The sequence below is a fragment of the Lithobates pipiens genome, unplaced genomic scaffold (genome assembly GCF_037356315.1).
Source record: "Lithobates pipiens isolate NorthernLeopardFrog02 unplaced genomic scaffold, aLitPip1_a1.2 Scaffold_1, whole genome shotgun sequence".
NCBI lineage: Eukaryota > Metazoa > Chordata > Amphibia > Anura > Ranidae > Lithobates > Lithobates pipiens.
This window is the reverse complement of record NW_027507685.1, coordinates 126,848,846-126,869,726: the sequence shown is the minus strand read 5'-3', so window position 1 is coordinate 126,869,726 and position 20,881 is coordinate 126,848,846. Positions and strand designations below refer to the sequence as shown.

The following is a 20,881-nucleotide window of genomic DNA, read 5'->3' as shown; positions in this document are numbered from 1 at the left end:
TTTTGGATCATGCTCCATTTTGTTTTTTGCCTTCTTCTGGCTCAACTGCAGATATAGAATAGTGTATGGAGGTTTTCGATGTGTGGTTTTTTTCGTTTTGTTGTTTTTGGATGGACTTGTGTCTTTTTTTTAACCAGAATTACTAGGTTTAATGTGCAGACCATTTGCACAGCACTTTCTATGAAGAAGCCTTTTTGTATCTGATGGCCTTAAACGTAAATACCTCTACACGGAGTTGATTATATGGACCACTTATGTAAATCACAAAAATGGCTTGAGTTGTAAATCTGCAAAATGATTCCATTTGTACTCGGCCATTTTCTTGCCGTTCAGTCATTGCTCAGCAACTTTTGATCCCCACCCCTCCTTCCCATGAGATCAAATCACCAACAGAATTGATAGGATACTATGCATCTTGCTCTTTAGAGGACCCTATACAGGCTGCGTGACTGTATAATGATTCACAAAAACAAAAAAACTAGAAACTTTTTTTTTTATTATTTCATTTACATATAAAAGCTTGTAATACTGCTGAACATACAGGTTTATTGTATTAAAATCACAGTAATAAAGGCCTTAAAAAAGGGATTGTATGCTTTCATACAGCAGGTGCTAGTCCAGCACATCTCATCTATTAAGGTGTGCCTCATGCAGGCAAGCTCTCAAAAAAACTTTATGCCCAACAAGGTACCAGATTTTTCTTTAAATTGTATCATACTAAATTATGAAACAAAAAAGGGGACTCCTACTGTTGAACGGGTTTTTTGTTAGTCCATCTAAGACACTTGGGCATAAGGCTCTTTAATCCAAGCTCAGCTTAAATGTGCTTTTATTTACCAGGGCACAACCACATGGATAGCATCAACAGCCTCTCGTAACAACTGGGACAGCTCTTCCGAAACAGGACTATTTTAAGGAAGCCATCTTTCCACTACAGTCCCATAACTTACTCTGACAAGTTACTGCTATAGAATTCTGTTCACACACACCTCTTGTATGCTGGTCTGCTTTTAAATAGTATGTTCCCATCTTTACCAACAGTCCTGATTTTAGCAAAGGAGTAGAGGACTTGCAATGGGTACCGTTTTACATAAATTTGGTCAAATCAATGTAGGGAAAGGGCAGAAGTCTTGTGTTTGTGGGGCTGCAATACATTTTTCCATTACACAGCTGCTATCAGAAAATGATAGTCCACGCTTAATGGTATAGGAAGGGCGGCATTTACAATTGTGGGCCAGTACCTAAGAACTATGGTGAGATGGCATCAACCCTCAGAAAATACAAGTGAGTAATTTTTCTTAAGCAATTTCCCAGTTCTGTCCACCTCTGTCGTTTAGACACAAGAACGATAGGGAATGTAGAGAAGTCTGAAGGCACTTTAAAACGTAAATATTTTTTTTTGAGAAGATCTGTATATCTGGAAAGGTATCTGCCTATAAAGCATATGCCATGTTGCCTTATACAGCAGCACTAAAAAAAAAAAAAAAAAAAAACACAAACACACACACACACACACACACACACACACACACGACCAGGGATGGAGCTTGCACAAATAGGAGGCACACTGATTACTCTCGGGCAGCAAGAGGTTAAAAAAAAAAAAAAAAAAGTGGATGTACCCAACTAGCACTTGAGTATCGACACATAAAATCTCTTCACATATACAACATATCAGCCTATTTATCCTAGCACATGATACAGAGAACCTTCCAGCCTAAAGCAAGCAACTTTCCCTTTTCTCCCATAGTGCACTGGGAAAATGATTGGATGCTGCAGGCAAAAAGCAAATTTTTCCTTCAATTTGATAACAGACTTTTTTTAAAACCCCTTATAGAACACAATTTTAAATGTAAAAAAACTTAATCCATGACAAACATTTTTACATATGAAAGAAACATAGGAAAAAAAATTCTAATATTAAAAGTACAAAAGAGTAGACACGAATATTGCTTAGTGACAACACAGATAGTGACAAACACAAAGATATAGATCTTTTTATAGTATAGGACATAAAATGAGCAATACAAACCTCACAGCCACTATCCTGCTCCTATTTTATAGTATGCATTTTTCCTGCAGATCCTCCAAGGTGACCAGGTCCATAAAGAACAAAATATGCTTCCAACGTTCAACATTTGATTATATTCACTTGGCAGAGTTGAAATTTACCTGGAACTGGCCATTTGTTCTGGTCTCGTTTTAGGTTATGTACACCTCTTAGATAGGATAAGCAGCAGGTTATTGTACCTTTTCTAAGTACTATTGCTCGTCTCTGTAAACTATAAACTATAAACTATTGCTGCACTTCCTTCAATTTAGTAGACCAAAATGTTTGGACGTACTTTCATGTTAACGGGGGACTGCCACTTGGCAAAAGCATCTGAGGGTTGACAGATCATTAACCAAGGGGGGGGTCAAAGCTTTTAGTGGGCAATGTATTGACTGACTTTCTTTGCCTATGCATGGTAAGACAGGTTTGCTTTAATGCCACATGCCAGTCCTCCCTTCTACTTTTTCCTTCACTACACTTTGTTCTGTTCATTGGCAGGAGCAAAGTAGCGCTGTGCAAGCACCGGCAGGGATCAACTTTAAATCTACAGGGGCTGAGGACTCCCCCACTCCTTATGTGATAGTAATGGGCACTTGAGTGATAGATTGCCAATCCTCAGTGCTGCATTGTGGAAAGATGGTGAGCACATCACTCACTTTTCCATTCCCATAGAACTGGGTAGGTAATTTCACCTTTTCAAGGGAAAACTAGTAGCAAAGAATGAAGGGAAAGTAAGAGAAGCCGCAGCCTTGGATCTCAGTGAAGGTCCTGGAAAATAAAAAATGGAGCCGCTAAACTAGCCAATAGGTGGGGTTCCAAGGAAGACATCCCATCCAATAAGAACTTTGCGGGTGGGTAGGGGGAACAATTGTAGGATATCAACTTTGTCATAACCTATGTTCGACAGTGCTCTTACAATAGAGACATTGGGGAACATACACATCTGTGCTTTTTGGGGAGAGTCACCTTGAAGGGTCTGTGTGGGGATACATTATACAGTACATACTTATAAAGGCACTTTATCAGGTTCACATATTCCAGCATACCAAAGATGTCCACCCCAAAATACAGAAAACACCCCATGAAAGTGCTGTGGGAGTATAATCAATGTGACCTCTTGCAAACGCAGTGGAAGCCATTTTGAAAATGAGGCATACCACCCCATAGAAGTACACCTTTACCTGTCACAATGTGCCATTTATAATAAAACTGGAGAAAAAGATAATAGGAAGAAGTGTTACAAACAAATTGGGTTTCAGATTTTCTTCTGATGAGCTTTAAGGTGGCTAGGCAACAATTTCACTTTTGCTTTTTTTTTTTTTGTGATAAGTTCTCAGATTGTTTAAATTTATAGACTGCCTTCTCTGTGATAGAAAATCTCTAGGCATTCACAGGTTTCCAGAAGGAGGGTTGTACATTCTAACAAAATGGCTGCCCTGGGATCTACTTAGTGAGGTGGGAAAGACCTTTCTTCAGAACACCAACCCATGACAAACCAGATTTAAAAAAAAATGTTGGCTACTCCTTCCTTCCCAATTCAATTCTAATTCTTAAAGTGCAACTCCACTTTTGTTGAATGACCCCCCCCCCCCCCCTGAAAAAAACCAAAACACAAAAAACACAACATTCCCTCTAGGTGATCAATGTACATTGCAGGTATTTTGACAAAGTTTGTTGCAAATTCCTACCTTTGTCTGCTCTGAAGAAAAGGCTGTCTGTTCCACTATTTTTTGTGGACACCTATTCTGAATGTCTTTTGAAGTGATTAACCCTTAGGAGGTGTCTCGCCAAGAATCAGTTTTTATCCAAGCAGGAAATTACATTTTTGGGAGAGTTTTCTACATGAACTGTAAACAGAGAGTCTCCAGGTTGCCATATTGCATTGAATGTTAAAGAAAATTTAGAGTGTTGCAGTTGGAAAAGGACAGGCATATTTTAACAAATTACAATATGGATTGTGTAGCAATTGTTTTATGATATTTTTTTCTCATTTGCTATATTTTCCACAAAAATTAGGCTATCCCCAGGTACAGTAAACCAATAAGAATTCATCCTGTACTGGAAAAATAAATTTGAATTGGTTTAAGAAAAGATTCTTTAATAATGCTTGATTACTTTTTGATTTCTGTCACAATTGTGCAGTATTCATACAATGCAATATTTGCCCCAAACTTTGCCAGACCAAAGTCTTTATTAAAAATTCTCTACTTCAATTTCTCTTTTAATTCTAAGGATTTTTTTTTATCTTACCGATCTTTATTGCTAAAGATCCTGTGGTCATTTCTTTGGAGGGAAGTTCTTTTCAGCAAGGTTGCAACAACAACTACTGCTGGGGTCAGTGGGGTAAGTAACAAATCAAAGGGTCTCTAATGCAGAAATGTTTTTTTTTTTTTTTTAAAGTGCTTTTGCAAGAAAACAAAACGTGAATTTTAAAATTCCCTTGTTTAAAATAAAATAAAGGGCATTGGGTGAGGTTGACGCCAAACTCAGCCCAATCTGAATGCCAGCTAGCTGTCAAATTGTCAGGAATGAACTCCTTTGCCCATTGTATAGGCCAAGAACCAAATTATTGGTAACAACTAGTATCAGATAGTACATAAAGCTTTACCCTTGATCATTGTTTATTCTAGTCTAATCAGGCATCTTATTAACTACAATACTACATAAGCATTTCATCCAGCAAACTAGACAGAACGTCAGTTATAGTCCACTTTCAGTTTCATAGTTCCTTCAAGATGCTTTTTCTACAGTTGAGGTTCATAAAAGATTATCATATATCTGATTTGGGTCCGATTGTAGGGTTTTTCCTTTGGAAGGCTAAGTGCCTCTGGTCTATTCTTTAGAGTGTGTCTTCACCACTACTCCTGGTCTCAGAAGATCATGAAGTGACTGTATTAACTACACCATTTTACTAGTCAATACTAAAACTAACTTAGGTACTCTTTTAGAACCTTTAGTCATAGGGACTTTTGAGTAGATCCAAACATATAATGATCTACGCTGGTTTGAAAGGTAATTTATGACAAGTAGTGCTATATTCTCCATTGATCACCATAACTCCAGGAAACAAGAACTGGTCAACCCAGCACCAACTTGGTGGGACATCTCCAGCTTATTCTTCTGTAATACCGTTCTTACAACTTTACAGCAAAGGTATACTGAATTTTCCCGTAATTGTGAATCGTGTGCATTAACCCCTGATTTTAAATATCAATTTATACAGCATTTTAACAACTAAAAAACAGCTGTGTTTTCTTCACCCATGTTGGAATAAGTCAGCAATGCTGCCTTGCTACCATGACTAAGCCGAGGGTCATGCATCCCATGCTTCCACACTGCTGAATGGAAAGTCACAGGTCTCTAGACCACGTTTGGGTGTAGATGCACCATTCCTGCTTCACCACCAAGTTCTTGGTGATCGGGCCCTGTAAGTTGGAAACGGTTTGAAAGTTGGGGAGCCATAGTTTATGGCCACCGCCCCATAAGTCAGAAGGATATATCATGTCCCCACTCATTCCGTGAACTTATGGATGTCATTGTGTAACCGATAATGGGGGTAAGACAGCTCACTGTGATAGGGGCAGTTTTGGTGACAGCGACACTTTTCCACCCACATCATACTTTTCTGGAAGGTGTCTCCATCATCACAGCGAAAACGAACACGCATTGTTCGGGTCTTTGAGGGGGTGCAGCACCGTCCATCTGAGCAAGAGCCGCAGTATTGTGGTTTGTACCGTCGTACGCTGGTGCAGCCGGCATAGGTGAAGTGCACAGCTTGCTTGGCTTTCTTTATTCTGGTACATTTCTTGCCATTCTGGTTGAAGAAAAAGATGCCCAGTCATGAATGAACAATCAATATTTTTAACATTATTAATACATTTTCTACTATATACACCTACACCCCTCCCCCACCTTATACTTACTTGAGCCCATCTTGATCTGCTGCTGTGCCTGAGAGCAAGCAGTAGCTCTTTCTCTCATCACTGGACAGAGGCAACAGTGAAAGCCATTGGCTGCTACTGCTGTCAATCACTGCTAGTGAGCAGGGGCAGGACTGAGCCACACACTGTGTCAATGGATCCAGAAGCACCAGTGGGGGACCCAAGAGGAGGAGGATTGGGGTTGCTCTGTGCAAAAAAATTGCACAAAGCAGGTAAGTATACTTTTCACATCAGATTCTGCACCAGTAGTCTTCCAATTTTTAAAGACTAGTGGAAACACCATCAAGATTTGGGGAAGCCACATAGATATCATCCCCAGTGAGGGAGGAAACTTGAGCACCTGGATAAGCAGTGCGATTTCCACCCTCACTTTAGGTTAAAATTTCTGATGGATCATACAGTTGTTCATTGTGCTTCAATTCGTATTATATCTCTAGGTACTCTATTTGAAATATATAAATTGCTACATAAATAGGTCATCAGTATAAGGGAAATTGGCCCACATAAACACAGAGCTGAAAACCTCTTCCCCATCAACTTTTCCTGTAGGACATTAAAGACAAGATCCCAAGGCACGATGCTGTGTAAAGTGCGAGTTTAGGATCCCATGTGTATCCATTTGTCTTGTATTAAGGTGTGGCTGTTGAGATAGAGATATATATATATAGATAGATATAGATATAGATATAGATATATATATATATATATATATATATATATATATATATATATATATATATATATATATATATATATCTCATTAAAAATCTCAGCACAAAAAGTTCAGTTGATAGTCAAATTATTTGTCACAGCTGACTGGCGATACTTTACATTTTAATATTAATTCAATAATAGTCTAAAAATAGTTGTAGAACAGCAATTGGTAGAAAAGCCGTACCTTGGGTTTTGTAGGTAAGGGGTCCTTACAGGGTCGAATTTGGCACAGACGCGTTTCCTTCATTAATTTGCATTGTGGGTTGTCATTGGTTATCCTGGTAGACATGCCCATGCCACAGGATTTTGAGCATTGGGACCATTCTGTGGTCTGAATTGCACAGTTGGAACGATCAGGTTGTGGATGGGGGCCAAGACCTGTAACAAGAGGGGTAGACAATGAAAACCTTCAAACCTTAAGAAGAAACAAAGTGGCAGCAATGTTGCCACTCTCCCCCAAAATGTGTGACATCCATTTATCTGTGTAAATGTTTACCTGGGTCAACCTTAAACCCATTTCGGACCAAAGTTATGAGCTCATTGCTGGAGACTGGCTCAACGTCTTCTTGCTCTACCATCTCTTCAGAGGACTTCAAGGAGTCTTCTACGTCTCCGTTAGTTTGGTCCCCTGAATCTTCGGAGATGTGGTTGCTGTCACACATCCATACCTCACAGCACTGGCCGGGGACCTTTACCAGCCTGGGATTGATGCAGTCTACACTAGGCAGGGCCATTTCCTGGGGACACAGAGGCATGCAACCGACCACTCCATCCATGCAGGTGCACTGGTGCTTGCAGTTGGGCTGGAAGTTCTCTCCATTTTGGTAGATCTGGCCAAAAAATTCACAGGGTCGGCCTTCAGACTTTGCTGGAAAGAAAGTGGAGGATACATTTGTGCTTTATTAAAATACAGAAATGCCAAGTAAAGACATGCTCTACATTAAATGCATGAATGCAAACTGCCATTGTGCTGACTATGGAAGAAACCTTTTTTTGGGAAGCAAGTGGACCTCTAAATATAGCCCATGTTTGGAGAGGCTAGCCTCAGAAATTTTGGTACAGCTGTAAGGGGATAAAACCACTGTCAGTTTTTATTGCTGTCTCTCCCCCCACCCCCCAATTAGGGAGATGCACTCACTTATCACCAATAATGAAAGGGTGAATCCAAAAAATGAGTTGTAACCAGAACAGGCATAATCTTCAAAAATCAACACACTTGTTCCCATGAACACTGTTAAGAACTTCTAACAACCCAAAACCATATAAGCTGCTAGCTCAATAGCACAAACCAACATTTATACATACTTTAATCAGTGAGGTGACTCCAACCCTTCCCATCCTATTTTTTTTTACAACTCCTCCCCTTCCCCCACCTTTTTTCATTTTTTTTTTTATGACTGCTCGATATAGACTCACTTTTATTCACATTATCTAAAAAGCAAACATACTTTACTTTTCACTCTTTAGAACTCTGTAGTACGCAACAACTAGTTTTTTGGGTGCACCATGTAGACGTTTGTTTTTAAATCCATTGAATCCTCTTGCTTCTAACATTCTACTGTTAAGGCCTGCCCCTCTTCAGACTAAATCCAGATATCTTTATTGTGAGGCCACACTTGCAAGCAAACTGCTCTGGGTGGGCATCCATTGCATTCTGCACATGCGTACTATGCAACCTATTGATTCCTATGGACAGCCATCTACAGGAATGAATAGGGCAAGCCATGTGTGTGCAAGCAGTAGATGTAAAGCCAAGCAATGACTATTCACTTTGAAGGCTGTGTGACACCAGGTATGCAGAGCTAAATGGCAAATATAATATTTCCCATTAGTATATACACTAGGGGGGTTTTTACACTAAACACGAAGCAGTTAGGTTGGCTTGTGAATTACACCCTGATAACTAGGCTTTAAATATACTACACCAAAATGCTGCCAGATCAATAACTCCACTCCTTATTTGATAGAGGAGAGATTAAACGACTTGATAGTGCCAACAATTCAGTCATAAAAAAGTCTTAGGCAATTATGTTCAGCATGTTTACTGTTCCATGTTCCAGGATAAATAATCTCTAGACATGTAGATGGCTGCTATAACATCCCGCCAGGTGTGGTGTTAAATTATATCTACTCTAAAAAAAAAAACCCTACCACTGTTAGAAGTGGCACCAAGTGCAGGCCGTTGCCCAACGGATATATCCAGCTCATCTTTCACTAATGACTTGTGATAGGTAGGAGAGAGGTGCAAGACTAAATGTAATTACACTCAAATCTGGGTCACTGGCCATACAGAGAATTAAGTTTAATTATTCCTCTCTGTTAGGTCTGTACATGGAGTACTATTGCCAATTTTTACCAAGAACAAACATCTACAAGATAGGATTTGTCTATTATCTGGTCAGACATTAAGTGGCATGTTAGAATGTAGTTCATTAGCAGTAAGAAAAACGAAATGGGCAAATATATAAATGTGAACTGCCTTATCTCCTGAAGGATTTACAATTTTGTCTAGCCACTTGTGAATTATATACCACAGCCAGGAGGGAAATACCACTCTGTTAGAATAAAGGAATGGTGGTGTCAACTCATCTCCAAGCTGCTGATTGCACACTAAAGGAGCAGCTACCTACTAAGTCATCTTTGCCACTTTCCTCTATCCTCCTGTCAGTACATGCAACAGAGCTTGATTGGCTCCTAGTGTGACCAATCCCATTCCCAGCCTTAGTGCTGCTGCGCAGGGGATGACCAATATCTCTGCCCTCTTGAAAGCTGGTTCAGGTCTTCAGTGAGGACCCATTTTAAAATCTCAGCTGGTATGCAGGAGATGGGAACTTTACATAGAAGAGGTATAATAACTGGTATTTACACACACAACAGCTGGGGGGACATTTTGCACACAATGCGTCAATTATATGGAAAGAATGGATGGATAAACTGTAATGTTTACCTCGGCAGATGCCTGCAGTAGATGAGGGGTCGGCCCCAAAATCGCAGTGCAGCCCCTTGATGTGGTCACATGGGTGTCTCAGATTGCAGTCCTGGTTGTACTGGCGGGCACAAACCTTACAGCACCCACAGGAGTCTGTCACAAGGCTGATGCCAGGGGCACAGGATGGTGTTTCTTTGGGACATACACAATTTGTTGGGCAGGATTCCACCTGGAAGACAAGAACCAATTATACACTTGCAACTTATACCTTCAGCAAACAAAGCGGTTCAATGTGAAATTCCCAATTTTCTAAAGAATACCAGTCTTTCCCTTGCCAAATACAAGTGCACACTTCCACTGTTACCTGCGTCTGCTCCGCTCATACAGAGACAAGCAACTGAACTAACTTATTCAAAGTAGCATAGTTTGCCATGATCGTGCATTCAACCCCAGTGTTCTTATGTGTTTTGCCTTATTTTTCCCCCAAAAAACTGGATGATTTTAAAGGGGAAAGTCAATTTCCAAATTACTATCGTGTAATGGGGCATATTCACCAAAGAGTTGGCAGCCCAATATTTGCAAAGATCCTGTTAATGGTAAGGGCCCTCCAAAGGACGCGCAAAACCTACTGATCCAAACCAGCTGCCTAACAGACACTTGGAGAACCAGAGCGTACATGTTTATGTGAATGAAACTGGAATCAATAAAAAAAAAAAATTTCTAACTTTGGGGATCGAGTCTTACTTGAAAATCAAGTTCTAGGTACAGGTGACCAAAAATGGACAGATTTATTCAAGAACAAAGCATAGGGATATACGAACCGGAAAAGGCATGGCCATAGCACCTTTTCCTGAAGTGGGGAAGGGGACCTGTCAAGCTGGTCCCCCCCCCCCCCCCCGAAAGGTGCCAAATGTGGCAACAGAAGGCAGGAGGAAACAGATAAGTGGAAGTTCCACTTTTGGGTGGAACGTCGCTTTAAGGCTTAAATTAGACCTTTGAATATCTTTATAAGTCTGCTTAAATAAATTCCTTGTCACAATATACATCAGTCATTTTCAATTACAAAGTCTACATTTTATCATTGAAAAGCAGTCTGAGAGTTGAAAGAGTATTGCATGCAGGGAATTAAAAGAAAATCTATGCCTGATGCAGTGTCCACTTTTAAAACTCCTTGCCACCACTAGTTCAAATGCTACGAAAAAAAAAAAAAAAAATAAAACAAAAAGAAAAATAAACACACACACACAGCAATTTTTGTTCCTGTCATAAGGTTTTTTTGGTTGAAAAAAGATCTGGAGAGCAAAAAATGGTTCCACAAGTGTTTTAGCGTTCATATTCACAGCTCATGAAAAGCTACTATGCAAGGTCCATGCAACATGCCATATTGCAGCAGTCAGGAGTCTACAAAGAGCACTTGATCATATCCAGGGCCCATTATCTAAAAAATTTATAAAGCTACTGCAACAACACAACCCAATATTTAAAATTTGGGAGTTTGCACAAGATGATTGAAACCTTATTGAAAAGATCCACCACCACTATGACGTAGGGAAAATTTATCTTAAATTGGCCCCATGGACTATAATGCCTTTATACTACTGTTCCCTGAAGTTTTAGCAAAGTAGCACTAACAAATGCACAATTGAGTTGTTATACCCAACCAAAGATCTACAACGTTACACATGCCTCTCTCCAGCCCTGGTGCTCCATGTGGCTCCATAAAAGTAGACCGTGTTTTACAGAGGGTGTACCCTCCCCCTTGAAAATCAGCCATCAGCACTTATATGTCAAGCTCAATTTACGCTGGTTTGTCAATGCCATATAACAGATTTCAGGTAATTACACCAGGCAAATTGAAAAATAGCTTTGGGATGTCCAAAGGAATAAGTAAACTAAATGGATCTTTCTATTGTTGGGTTAGAGTTCTTTAAGCAGTTTAATCAGCCAAGGAGGCAACACTTACTGAAAAGCAAACACATCTTCCAACAAATTACTGCGGCTACAGATGTCTCAAGTCCGTCTAAAGTGACATTTGTAAACTATAAAAGCCTTACACAGTAATCCATGAATTACAGATAATTCCTGGACGTGCCGCCAAGAACTGGCATAAACAATGACCATGTGACCTGATGACTCATGCCATCTCCCACCTCCAAGCTGGCAGCGCTTGCACAAATTGGACAGGGCACAGACTGAACTCAAAGGAACAGAGCACCGTTTCACTTTGTATGTTGTGATAACCAGTTCATGTCTGGAAAAAAAGTTACGACGCAAGAACGGAGAGGAAAATATATTTTCTTAAACCACATGGTTCTATTCATTTAAAAATAGAACACCGTGTGGTTTCCAGAAAATGCCAGAGTTATATATAAACATGCAGGTATGGAATCTTTTCAGTGGAATGCTCAGGACTGCCAGGATTAAAACCTCCAGTAAATTATTATAAAGTCAGGTTATGTGCACAGGGTGTCTTATCCAACTGTGCATTGTGGTAGCTCCTGCGGTGAACGTTACAAATCACTTCCCATGACCCCCAAGCAAGAGCCCAAAACAAAGAAAAAAAAAAGAGTGGCTGGAAGAGGCCACCAATCACTTGGAGCTGTAATGTGTGCAATGGCTAGTTGATATGTCAAAGCAGCATTTTGTCTGGGGGTTCAATTTCTCCTACAGGCCCTAATCTTTTCAAACCCTTTACGGGGGAACCTGTCACAAAACACTTTAATGACTGTTCATTAATAACTCCCAAAATGGTCCAGGGTGGACACGTATGCAAACTTGCAAAAGCACACATTGCCCTCAATTTCAAGCCACTTCAAGGACTTGTGCAGTGGTGGCCTCCACATGTTCCTTTATATGAAATTAAATATTCAAAAGTTGCAAGTAAATTATTTGTAATTGCCTATACAGGATCATTACTGAATTCAGGGGGTGTTCATTCATGAGCACTTCTGATTCAGAGTTCAAAAACTTATTTGTGATTTCCTATATACTGTAGAATCACTGAAGTTGGAAGGTGTTCACTCCAAATTGGACTTGCCAGGGCTAGGTTGGCATAGACTCAAACACTAGTAAAAAGTTTCTTTAGTTGATGAAAGGACAGCCAACTGGTCAGTTGGCCAACTTGTGTACTGGGCTGGGATTGGGTGCAGAACATCCATCCGTATTGGTTGGGGCTCCAGGGGAGCTCTGGAAATCAGTTAAAGACTTGTAAAGGAGCCAACAATCCTAACATACCAAAGGTATGCAACTAATTTATCAAATCCTTTATAGCAATCATAAATGCAGAAATAGGTTTAGAAAATGTCAATACGTCAATTTAGGAAATGTTAAAGTCTCCCAGGAACTACTGCAATTGTGCAGTATCCGAATCAATTTTTAAAATCTGAAATGTATAATCCTTGACAGCCAAAGATTATACAATTTCTCTTTGATAGAGTGGAATGCAGATTCTTACCACTGATTTCTCAGCAGTGGATCCCCACTCCCCCCCCCCCCCCCCCTCAGAGGGCTAGACTGCACTGGTCTGCATTTCCACAGCCATTTCAATAACTATACCTGCTACTACAGGGAATACCCAAGTAGGACAAACTGTTGCAGAATATCAATTACTCTTTATAGTGTCCAAAGTAGTGGTCTCCAAACTTCTGCCCTTTTCTTGACTTTATCTGACCCCTGGGGCACAATTCCTCCAAATGATACCAACGATGGGGCAAAATTCCTACCAACGATGAGGCAAAGTTTCTCCCAATGACACCAACAATGGGGCATCCTTCCTCCCAGTGAAACCATGTGGCACAATTCCTTCCAATGACCCCAAAGATGGGGCAATGTTTACTGCCACTGATGCTGGGACATTTGCTACTGTAGATGGCCACAGTCCAGTCGCCCTAGAGTCTGAAGGACAGTAAGCTGTCCCTTTATTTAGAAAGTTTGGGGGCCTCTGGTCTAAGGGGACAAGATATCTTTTATTCTTCAAAAAATTATTCATACATATCCACTACTTAATGGCCCTGTAATCTATTTTACATTAAATGGTTTCTTGTGATTTTCTGCCTCCCTGTAACATCCTCCAATGCGCAATAGAAGGCACTTTGCGTTCAGAACACATACTTGAATCGTTTTTTTTTTCTTTAAACCAAAGTTTAGTGTCACTTTAAGTACATTTCAAAACACAATCTCTCCATAATCTGGATTTTGATAGATCAGAAGCCAACACTTGCTAAACAAAGCTTTCAAAAACAAAATACCTCCCATTCTGTAGTATAGGACAGCGCTAAATCACTGAGGTTGCAAATGGTATACAGAAATGTGAAGTCGCTTATGGCTCCTGTTTGAGTGGAAAGACATGCCTGGAAGAAGCCAGCTTTTATTTTTTGCAAAAAATTAAGGATGCCAGACGTTCGAGAAGTTTGTGAGGATTAGTAATATCTGATAAAACGTTATCGTCAGAAGCAGTTGCAGCTCTTAACTCCTACAGCGAACACCGAGAGACACCCAATACTCTGACTAGAAGACTCCTGGACAAGAGCCAAGCAATGCTGGAATGGAGTACATAAGGTCACCATGTCGCTCCCAGAGCACCCCTGAAAAAGTTTTGAAGTGTTAGAATTAAAGAAAAGCTCCATGCAAATGTGTTAACTCATTTTAATCTACCAAAATATTCCTTTGTCAGTTATGCCAACTTTCCAGTCTCCCAAGCATACTTACCTAAAAAGATCTTTCATCTTAAGCTGACATGAGGTTTGCAGTGCCAGGCTGGGAAATAGGGTACTTAAGTGGGCTTACAGGTGCCAAGGTGCTTGGGTTGGAGGCCCTAAATGCAATGTTTTCCAATAAACCAACCCGTTAAGCAGGAGATAAAGCAGTCACCACAACAGCAGGTTTTGAAAGGTGGTATCACCCTCATTATGCCTATGCAGTCATGAGCACAACAGGAGTGTGGGCTATAAGAGATTGAAAAGTCTTTGTGGATAAAACCATTCCTACACATGTGCTTCAGCTGGCATCTTGGTTGGCGACACTAGCAATTAGAAGATCTGCCATATCACATTATCACAGCAAAAATAGACACCTAGTGATGGCGCTGAACAGGGACATGTGCCAGTTTGCATAAACATAAGCACACAACAGTGAAAGATAAGCAGTAAGCAAAAACATTTTTGAGCTTTAGCTAGGCAGAACCACCAGCCACTCATTTTTAGAATGCGGAGTCTGCATATCGGATGTGGCTCCCTCTGAACCGAGAGACCTAAAATCTAGAAGGAAGCAAATCCAGAGCCTTGAAATGCGATCCCAGCATGCAAGAGGATGCCGAACATAAACAGCCAGAGCCTAGAAGTGCGAGAGCGGCACACTGTGTTTACAACTTCCAACACTTAATGCAACATCCCGAATGTCTGCCACAAGGTACGTGGCCCCAAACTTATCTGCACTGTGATAGCTTTTATTGGATGGCCTGGCTGTATTTAGCTTTCATACTGACCTATGGATGGGGAACGAAGACACCCCACATATCTCCAGCCAAAACATTTAGCTTTTAGCTGGATCAAGAAGAGGTAGAGTATCTGTCGAGTCCTATGCTCTGTGGCCCAATTCTTCTGCTGGTGGTAATGTTTTAAAGTTCATGGAGATTTTAATGAAACTGCATTAAAAACCATCTCCCACTCTACCTTATCTAACACTACACCAAAATAAAAAAAGCAGCATACACATTGCTGAGGTGCAACATAAATTAGTATCCACAAAAGAGTAGATAAGGACATTTGTTGCATGTTTGAGCTGCAGAGAATCTTGTGACTTCTTCCAACAGTCCTTCCCTGACCACTCTTTTTTGTTTTTTTTTCTGCTAGAACTGGTTTGCATGGTTAAAAATGTTCAGGGAGCTGATTAAACCTTTCCAATAGTCAGGCAAACAAATAAGTCATAACAGTTGGTTTTATATAGACACCACACAAGGGTTTGGTTGCTTGTATAATGTGTAATAGCATTTCTCAGGCTTCTTTTAGTCATGGCACTTTTTTTTTTTTAAATGTATATTTTAGGCGAGAACACATTTAACAATCTCAGGCTGAAAATGACAATGTACAGTTATTAAAAAAAACGGTTTGAAAGTAAACTAGGAGAACAGGGTCTAGAAAGGAATCACGAGCATCGGGATGGAAAGCCGTTTATTAAATATTGATAGGTGGAGATGGAGAGGGGGGAGGCCTTAACTACAAGGTTTAAACTGATATTTACAATCAAATGGAGGATACAGAATCAATAGGCAATCCAGTTTGATACCACTGGGTCTATTGGAAACACTTAATTATAGACTGTTGTGTACCAACAGGTAGGTTTTGGACAAAGGATTCTCAAACAGCAAAAAAGTTTTGACCCGTGATTCTTTTGCTTAATGAGACCTCCACCCAGTCAATGCGAAAAACAAAAGATAGTTTGGCTATATACAAAGTTTGACTATATACAAAATAGTGGGGGGTTCTGGATAGAACCACTTATGGAAGATGGTTTTCCGTGCGGCAAGGGATAGAATAGTAAGGACTTGTTGTCTTGAGATCCTAGTACCTGGGATGTCAATTGGGCTAAAAAGTGCCCATTCAGGGGTCAGAGGTAGGTCGTTTACTAAATGTGTAACACACAACTGAGTGCCAAAAAGGTTTAGCCCTGGGGCACGACCGGAAAGCATGGAGTAAATCTGCATCTGGATGACTACACTTTGGGAAGCAAGATGAGAGTGATGTGGAGCTATGGAAGAATGGTGGAAGAGTCTAAAGTTTATGAGAAGCTATGAGGCAATGAGAAGCCTGGGACGATGCACACAACCATCTTAAAATTAACTTCACATCAGAGGTCCCCCGATCGCAATACGAAATACGAAATCCCACTCATCACATCAGAGAACACCCATGGCAGAGTCCCACCATCCCATAAGAATACCTCCCTGATAAGCGAGCCCTCTCCTCTGATTCAGGGCACACTTGGTTTCATGCTTGCGGCACCCCAAGGAAATCCAAAAGGGCACTCTGGTTGAGAAACTCTGATGTAGAATAAATGCACACGCAAAAAAACCCAGACCTTTTAAAAAGTACACCCCAAATTTTCTAACACAGGCCAATGAATATCTATATAACCCTGCTTAAAGGAATGTTTTAATGTAAAAAGTGGAGCCTGGAGATCTGCATATGTAAGCCATGCTTTAATTAGCATAGTGGCCGGACAACTGCAATTATCAGTACCTCAGCAATGACTGCTCCTGTTTTTTTTCCCTCTGTTGGGTTTACTTTAAGAGTGTCCTCGAAGAGCATTTCCAGCGACAGGCTCAATTAACTGACAGCTTTGCCGTAGCGGGACTAGACTTCGCTAGTTCTTTGCCAGCTTCTAATTGTCTTATGACAAATTGTACATCAAAAAAAGAGAAGGACTGCGTGCACAGCAGCATAAGCAAAAACGAGGAGCTGTTCAGGACTTTGTTCCCCAGAGATGAATTCTGATTGGCTGCTCTAGGTTGCTAGACGTCCCCTAGCTTTAGTAAATAAACCCACATGGTCCACAGACGTCGCGTCAGACTGACATTCCGGCGGCTAATCAGCGGCCCTTCCTGAATTGCGATCCTCCCCGCCAGTCACATGACAACACACCAGAGGGACCCTAGATTTTCAAATTCTCCTCTCTCAAACACATGAGATATTGGTTTGTCAGCACAGGTCTACCAAGCTCAAGACCCAGTTGAGTGGCCACCACAGGACTACAATTGGCAGCAAGCCCCCATGGGTCTCTGTTCCCCTAGAAGTCACGAGCTTAAAGCAGCCAGACAAAACAGGATGCTACAACCATGCCAGTTCACCAGAGCCACGGAGGGTCACCAGACACAAATTTATGACACCCCCTTCTCACAAGTCCCCAGCCGTCTCTGTGCCAATCCCAGCCACCAACAACCAGACTTTGATCTCATCACAGTGACAGCACAGTCATTGATTGATTTAAAATGGAACAGTGGCAAACTTTTTAATGGCGCTATACAAGGAAATGTTTTTATCTGCTGCCAGACACGTGGGCAGCAATGGAGTGCGTAAGGGAGGGGTCCTCACCACCCAACTTATATCAAGGGGCAGCTTTCAGCACACCAAAAAAAAAAAAACATTTAATCTAAAGCGTCTCATTGCACCTTACAAAATAAAAGTAGCACAAACTGGTTTGGATTTTTTTTTCAGGCATGCTAGTGGCACATCCAACATATTTTTGGGCTCCATGCAAAAAAAATACAAAGCTGACAAATTGTATGTCATGTGCCCTTGCTTGAACCACCCTAAACCAACAAAGGTTGGCTTTTGGATTGGTTGCAAAGGGTGGCAGCAGAGCATGGTCTTCAGACTCGTAAAGCAAGGCAGAACAAAGGTCCATGGCAGCATACAATTCACAATTTTCCATAGCAACCAATGAAGTGGTTGCTATGGGTTATGCAGAGTTCTACACCATCTACGTGATGTACCATACAGGAGCTTCTTTGGGTCAGGATGGTGAGTTTTCAGCCCCACAGATTTATGGAAGCGCCTTCTAACATTTTCACGCGTTTCAGATTCTCCTATTGAAGTCAGTAGGGCTAAAAATGCCTGAGAAGAAGCTCCTTTTTTTTTTGCATGGCAAGCATCTAGAATTCTTTGTGTTGAGTGTTTTTGTAAATACAAGCTACAGATCACCCAGGTGTGAATGGGGGCCAATGCTATTCTCCAATTTTGGATCAAAAGACAAATGTTCTATAACGCAAATCAAACCCCAATCTTAATGGTCAATCAGAACAAAGTAAAAGGCTAAATGCACACGGGAACCTCAGAGATGGCATATCTTTCAGAATACTGTGCAATAGAAACTTAAACCAGCCATACATTATACAATCTAATTGTAACTCCTGTAATGCAAGGGCCTGACTGAATGGAATGGATGGTTTATTTATTTTAGGTACTTGTATAGTGCCATCAATTTACATATACATACATACACACACACACATTGTACATTCACATAAATCCCTGCCCTCAAGAAGCTTACAATCTAAGGTAAGCCAGAATTGCGGCAAAACGTGGGACGCATTTGTGATGCACCCCAAACGTGGTACGACTTTGCCGAGATTCTTGAGCGATAAAACGTGCTAAAACGCTCCCGTCTCTGTGCCAAGCTTTGATACATGAATGTTTTTGGAGCAGAGGAAGGCCCATTCAAATGAATGGTACCACTCCAAAAAAAAAAAAAAAAAAAAAAGAGCCGCAAAGAAGTGTTAAAAAAAATAATAATAAATGTTGCTGTTCTATGCTTAGGTGTGAATAAAGCCTTAAGGTTTGTCTTCCTGTTATACAAGTGTTAAATCTAAAGACAGAGATTACATAATTTTGGTAAATCTAAAGATTTAGAAAATTTTTACAATCGAGAACAAACCTTAAAACTACCTGTTCAAATTGTATCCAATCGGAAAGACCCTTACGTTGCAGAAGATCTGATTGCATAGTGTATGGTCAGCTTTTGCCAACAAATCTCCAAGACCGAGACTGCAAGCAAGGCTGTAATTATGCAATGGCGCCCCATTGCAAATATATTAAGGGTTTAGTTTTCCTTCTCAATGGCAATCCCCCCGAGGGATACCAATGATCAAACGTTCAAACTAAATTAGTGGCTTTATCCAGAATGTATCTGCCAAACTAGCATATACTACGTAACCAGAGAGTGCGGGATTACCTGGCAGGTGCCTGGTCTGCCTCACCTAGTTCCACCCCTGATTGCAAGCTCTGCAGGCAAGGACAGCTTCATCAACCCCAATACTAACTACTTCTGCAGACAGGATGGCCAGCTTGGTGAGCAGACATTGGGCATCAAACTAGCCATTGTTAGGAAGAATATTGCAAGTTCTTGAGTCAAATCTGATGTCCCAGCCTGATCTGCAGAGTGGAGCCCCCTGACAAAAACACTTTGCTAACAATCTCCTGGGCAGATCACTTACCAGCTTCCCATGGCAGCCAGCAGCCAGGAGGGTGAAGAGGAGAAGGAGTCCTGGGTACATGTCAGTGAACAGAGGTTCACAGTCAGTTAGTAATGCTGAAGAGGAGGAGGAGGATGGGGCATGCAGTGGAGTGGTGGTGGGGTGCACAGGACCGGAGATCCTCAGTCACACTAGAATAAGTCAGCTCCACTGCTGCCTTCCCAGCCACCTGAGACTCTCAGCTGTCCATTGACAAGAACGAGCAGCTGCTCCACTACTTATACGGGCATGTGCCAGCCACGCCTCTCTTACCCAGGGGCCACGCCTCCTGCCGCTCTGCATGTCGCTCAGCATCAGTGGGAGAATGGCCCCTGTTATGTGGAGCTCTCGGCGCCGCCCCCTAGAGGCCGCTCGTGGCGCTACAGCTGCATTCCTGTGAGTCAGAATTTAGGGAATTTCTTTCCCTGGATTTTTTTTTCCTTTCCTCTTTTGACTTGTATGGGATCCGATGATCTGATGGTGTAAGAATAACTCGCAATAACGCCATGCAATAACTTGCATTTTACATTATTTAATATTTGCAGTTCAGATTTAAAGAGAAAATAATTCAAAAAATGTATTAAAAAAAATGTATGTATGTGTATGTATATATGTATGTGTGTGTGTGTGTGTGTGTGTGTGTGTATGTATATATATGTATTATATGTATATATGTACCGTATGTACATATGTATATATGTGTATGTATGTATTTACTGTATGTATATATGTGTGTATGTATATATGTGTATGTACTGTATGTATATATGTGTGTGTGTATGTATATATGTACTGTGTGTATGTGTGTGTGTGTGTATGTGTGTGTATGTATGTATGTATATATATATATATATATATATATATATATATATATATATATATATATATATGTATGTGCAAAGGTGTGCGCAGCCTATTGTATTAGGGTGTGCACCTCAAAGCTCCAACACATATGCCTTTGTGACATATTGACCGGCCTCTTCCCCACTCCCCATCCTAAAACAATCCTAAAACAATGGGGGGGGGGGGGCACACAGGGAGACCTGGGCAGCAGAAAGAAAAGTAACTGGGACAAGAAGGGTGGCATACATTGGTACCAATCTCCTGTATTTTCCTCCCGTGGCAGCTGAATATCGGGGAGAGGAAGAGGAGGAGAAGCCTACTTTCAGCTGCTGCATAAGAAAATACAGATCGGTCCATGAATTTGCACTCCAGCCGCCTATCCTGTCCAGGTTCTA

General features: G+C 40.9%; 1 protein-coding gene across 1 annotated transcript; it reads right to left on the bottom strand.

Annotated features, from left to right (window-relative positions):
* Positions 1–479: 479 nt before the first annotated feature.
* LOC143974656 (CCN family member 1-like) lies at positions 480–19,841 on the bottom strand. Its single transcript, XM_077476268.1, has 5 exons — positions 19,626–19,841; positions 9,656–9,866; positions 7,205–7,576; positions 6,893–7,086; positions 480–5,867 (listed from the first exon to the last, which is right to left on the bottom strand). The coding sequence occupies exons 1-5, from the start codon at positions 19,683–19,685 to the stop codon at positions 5,565–5,567; spliced, it is 1,140 nt and encodes a 379-aa protein (XP_077332394.1). The 5' UTR covers positions 19,686–19,841; the 3' UTR covers positions 480–5,564.
* Positions 19,842–20,881: the final 1,040 nt, after the last annotated feature.

Excerpts from the sequence above, each read along its gene's own strand:
- LOC143974656 (XM_077476268.1), bottom strand. The coding sequence starts at position 19,685 with ATGTACCCAGGACTCCTTCTCCTCTTCACCCTCCTGGCTGCTGGCTGC. Across the intron at positions 9,867-19,625 it reads CTGGCTGCCATGGGAAGCTG|GTGGAATCCTGCCCAACAAA; the intron begins GTAAGTGATCTG and ends CTTGTCTTCCAG. Across the intron at positions 7,577-9,655 it reads TACTGCAGGCATCTGCCGAG|CAAAGTCTGAAGGCCGACCC; the intron begins GTAAACATTACA and ends CTTTCTTTCCAG.